The sequence below is a fragment of the Macrobrachium nipponense genome, chromosome 24, assembly GCF_015104395.2.
Source record: "Macrobrachium nipponense isolate FS-2020 chromosome 24, ASM1510439v2, whole genome shotgun sequence".
NCBI classification, from domain to species: domain Eukaryota; kingdom Metazoa; phylum Arthropoda; class Malacostraca; order Decapoda; family Palaemonidae; genus Macrobrachium; species Macrobrachium nipponense.
The window spans coordinates 60804041-60809040 of NC_061091.1; the positions used below are offsets into that span (position 1 = coordinate 60804041).

The following is a 5000-nucleotide window of genomic DNA, read 5'->3' on the forward strand; positions in this document are numbered from 1 at the left end:
CGCTGATTTTTTTGCTTTCTGCCCAAGAACCACAACTATACAACAAAATACCGCCTGAAGTGAAGATCATACAAGAAGAAAGCAAATTTTAAAAAGAACTATTCTGCAGGAGCAATGCTACTGATGAGAAAACACTTAAAAGAAAATTACAAAATATAAGAAGCAACTTATTTAGAAAACGTGCAAGGGCCCGCCAAAGTGGGAATCATCCCTGTGAAGGGCTGTACATAAAACCAAACGAATGAAACGAATAAATAAAATTAAAACAAACCATTACAACGTGTGCCGCCTTGAATCGCCAATGTGTGAGTCGGACATTAGGAAAATGAAACCTGCCACCACAAACCACCGTATCTAAGAGAGAGAGAAATCTGGCCTAAGCATACATAAACTCTGCAGAACAGTATCCTAGGAAAGGAAGGACAAATGACCTAAAACAGCTTGTATGAACTGTATCACTGTGATAAATATACAAGGCCGTATCTACAACACCTAACTTCCATTCAGCATTTGCTGAAACTTTCATCAGGTGTTTTTCAAAAGTAAAATGTAAGTCAAAGTTACACCAAGAATAATTAAAGCTAAAGACTCATTCAGCAGAGTCCCATCCACATGTAGGGGAAGATGGAGTGGAAAATCTGTATGAGATCTGCTAATCAATAGTGTTTTCATTTTCAAGCAAACAACCACATCATTAAAACTAACAGCGGACTAAGACCGCTGCCATATTTAACTCCCAAGTTCTCAGTTCCCTAAAGTTCACAGCAACATCAGCTAGCTGCTGCATACCTGAAGGGAAATCTTGAAATAATCTTGAAGTAATCCTAAAACATATCCACCCACTTCATGATTCTGTAGTTTATAAATAAGTGTCATGTGACTTACTAAATCCAAGGCAGAACTAATATCTATTTGAATAACTCTTCACTCAAACCTTCATTAAGGTTATCTTGCAAATGTTAGGTCGAATCTAAATTTGAATCGCGGGCACCTAACCTCTTCCTGCTTAATTAGTGGCATTAAAATTAGTTGTTCTGCAACTTTGAGAGCACATGGGGGATAGATATAGGCCTGCAGTCTGCAGATACAGGAACTGTATTACTAACTTGTGCCCATCTGCAAATATACTCTTGTGAGGCAACAAAATATTTGTAATTATTATACACACACACACGCACATATATATGTATATATATATATATATATATATATATATATATATATATATATATATATATATACATATTCATATAGATATATATCTTATTCAACAGGCGGAGGTTTCTCTAAACCCAACTATACAATGAAGGCAGGGGAAGCACACCAGAGGTCAAGGAACTCATATGAGTTCGTTGACCTGTTGCTGTGCTTCCCCTGCCTTCATTGTATGTATGTATGTATGTATGCATATATATATATATATATATATATAATATATATATATATTATAATATATATATACATATATATATATATATATATATATATAATATATATATATTATTATAATTAAATATGATGACAGCAAGAACATATACTGGAATACTACCTAACCTGAGTGAAAATCTGGATCCTTACGACTGGGTAGTTAAAGCCCCGACATTGTATATGTTATAGTAAAATACAAGGTTGAATCAAAACCTGACACCCAGAACTAGGTCCCATCTGGCTGTTGCCTGGCACTGGGAAAAAAATACCATCCTGATTCAACCTAACTTACCTTGACCTGGTCGAGGCGGTATAAATCAGAAGAATAAATGACAGAATTACAGCCAAACTTACCCTTCCCTAATCTAACCTAAGACCCACGGTCTGGGGCCTTTTCAGCTTTAACAATTAATGCATAGTGTAACTGCGATACCAGTCTTGTACTTGCATACAATTTTAATGAAGCAATAAGTAAGGAAGGCTGACTCAATGCTATTTGGATTCCCACCCAGTTTTCACAAACTACAGTTAGGACAGTCACCAGGAAGTTTTTTGTTGATCCTTTGGTGATAAAAGTTAAGCTAAAATTGTCGGTAAATCTAGGTAATAACTCAGCGTCGGGTATTTCTTTGGAAATTACAGCTTCCAGTAGTATATGGGTTGCTTAGTAAGAATTTACCGTTATTTTTGGGAGGTCGACTGTAATTAATCCCAAGGGGCCAGTACTAAACAAGGCGAAATGCTCATGACGCCCCAATCCCTAGTGGCTGTCGTATTCATGGGAACGTTCCTTGCAGTCCGTGCGGAGTTATTGTCTAGAATTACCACGTATTCATGTAATGCTTTTATCAATGTTTAACCACAGCAGTAATTACGTTATCACAAGTTTAACCAAGGCAATCGATACGTGGTGTGTTTAGGGTCCTGTGATGGGGTTTGGAGTGCAATGGTGGCTCTACGTTCGTTGAAAGGCTAGCTCATGGCCTCACATCTTTGTATTAACACATCACTTGCGTTTCAAATAACGTTACTTCAGGTTGTAATTGATCCATGCACTTACTCGAAATCCAAGTCTTCTACAGTAGAGGGGAAGGTAAAGGACATGTTTGAGGGAACCCACCAGAGTCCAGACACCGAACCAACACCTCACTGATGTCCTCTCACTAACTGACACTCGAGGTTTTCCGAACCCATTTTCCAGTGACGAAAGAAGTTTGTACTTGCTGAAGCTCTGTTTAGGCGGTGTATTAGCCAGTCAGAAAACAGCTGCGGTTGGTTCCCGTTAAATAGAAATAGAATATGCTTTCAATAGTAGGATTATTTTGTTTCTGAATTAAAATGATTTGTTATTTATAAGTTTTACGAATTTTCTTTTGCCGTTGCTCTGTCATTTTCATTCAGCCACTATTCTGTGATAGTAATAGGCCATTGCGAGACTCTGGTTATTTTGTGAGAATTTATGCACATCATGATATAACTATAATAAAAACACAATTCAAAAAATATCTCTCCCACATGAGTTTCATTTGATTCGGTAAATATTTCAATGTTTGTTTCTGATGAAGGCTAGGTATGATGCGTGAACTTCATTTCAGCTACAGTAAAGGAAGTTGACCCTTTCCCTGTGGCACATCTTTGTTGATGAGTCGTGAATAAAACGATTTTTTGAGTATCGGTGGTCATTATGAATATTAAAAAAGACATGGTTTCCATTTTTGTGAAATATAGACCTGGATTGTAATGGTGATAAGAAAGTACTTGACTCTTCGGAAAAGGTTACCTGTTGAGCTTTGTAGGTAAATGACGAATCACAAAAACTAATTTCATGTAACTGAAATGTTTGCCTGCTTACCTTCCCTTCTTTATCGTTTCAAGCATATGAAGTTTACCAGAGGCAATTTCCTTTTTTTGGTGAGGTAAGTATTATATCGTTTTGTGCGTATATATATATATATAGATATATTATATATATATATATATATATATATATATATAGTGTGTGTGTGTGTGTGTGTGTGTGTTTATGTGTGTGTGTGTGTGTGCATTAATTTAGGTGCATGTTATAATTATTTGAGTGATATGCAAAATGTTGGTAATGTATTAAATTCTCTGGGATTTTGTAATGGCTCTCCGTATGAAAGGTACATCATTACTATAAGCTGTCTTGTTTTCACCGATTTTAATTGTTTGGTTGCCCTGCAAAATTTGATCATTGCACTTAAGTAATTATGGTATTGTAAATTATTACAAGTTTCGCTTGGAATTTTGATATTTACATTGGGAACTTTTTAGTCATGTTTCAGAGTTCGATGTGCTTTTTTGTGGGCGGGGTGTAATATTCAGTAGGTTTAATATATTTAATGTCCCTGAGTAGAAACAATGCGGTTATTCGTTTGGTTAAAGTGAATTTTCTTCAGAGTTGCGCCATCTCAATCTATGTACATTCATTTAATGTGTAAGATGTTAAAGTGTAAGAAATCTCTCTCGCTCTCTCTCTCTCTCTGTGTCGTTTCAAGGCAGTTGTCGTTCTCATTTTTAAGAGAAGTACAGGAATGCCAAGATATATAAATAAAGAGAAAGGAAAAACCTCTCCGGAGAGCAAAGGAAAACAACAAATTATAAGCGATCGGCGCATACCTTCTCCCTCCTTCGTGTAGTAATTGGGTGTCTTGGCCAGTTATTTATCCGTTGGAATAATCGTCGCAGTATAAGTTTTCATAATTAAAACGGTCGCTTCTCAAGGTTTATTTTAATGAGAATAGTCATGATGTAACCGTGTCATGATTCATGAGGTGATACGAGTGTATATTCAATATAACAATTCAAGTAGGTGTGGCTTATTCTTATTCCGTTGGTAGGTACATCGATATACCCGATTACATTCTCAAAGTAATCCAGATGTAACTGTTCCGTGATTTGTCGTTTAAGCTTTTCATGACAAGATAGTATTATTATAGATTTTCAAAATGAGAAAATCTGAATAATAAAATTGGGCATGCTAATATTTTGTTTTAATTAACATATTCGTGGTGCAAGTTTTCATTATTTAAAAAGTGTATTATAATTGTAAGTTTATCATATGTAACGTAGAGTATAAGCTTCTAAGCTGAATAGTCGTGTTTCACGTTTTTCTCATTTAAAAAAGAGGAGGGGTGTAAGTTGTGGGATTAACTTGAGTATTTTTTCTTTTTTTAAAGCTTTTAACTGTTAAACCAGAATGAGAATAGAGTCTACTATAGTAGATTCACATCAACCGTGCATCTGAAGTCTAGGCCCGTCCCTTACGACGCTCCTGATTGGCTGTTGATAAGTCAGTCACAGTGCTGGAAGCTCTGTCTCCGGAGAGAGTTCACATAGGCAGGATGTAAGTTCCACCTCCCCTGAGGGATACGTCTTTCAAAATAATCCCCCAGGAGAGGTGGAACATACATCCTGCCTATGTGAACTCTCGAGAGAGACTGAGAGTTTCCAGCCCTGTGATTGGCTTATCAACAGCCAATCAAGAGCGTCGTAAGAGACTTGCCAAGACATCAAATACACGGTTGATGTGAATCTTGAACTAATACCAGGGA

General features: G+C 36.4%; 1 protein-coding gene across 2 annotated transcripts in view; it reads right to left on the reverse strand.

Moving 5' to 3' along the window:
* The window catches only part of LOC135205667 (uncharacterized), a 22089-nt gene extending 19489 nt beyond the window's left edge, over positions 1-2600 (reverse strand). For both annotated transcript variants that reach the window (XM_064236511.1, XM_064236510.1), the window contains exon 1: positions 2489-2600. In XM_064236511.1, the coding sequence (XP_064092581.1) occupies positions 2489-2532 (44 nt within the window). In that variant the 5' untranslated portion in view covers positions 2533-2600. The remainder of the gene's footprint in view (positions 1-2488) is intronic.
* Between the last annotated feature and the right edge of the window lie 2400 nt (positions 2601-5000).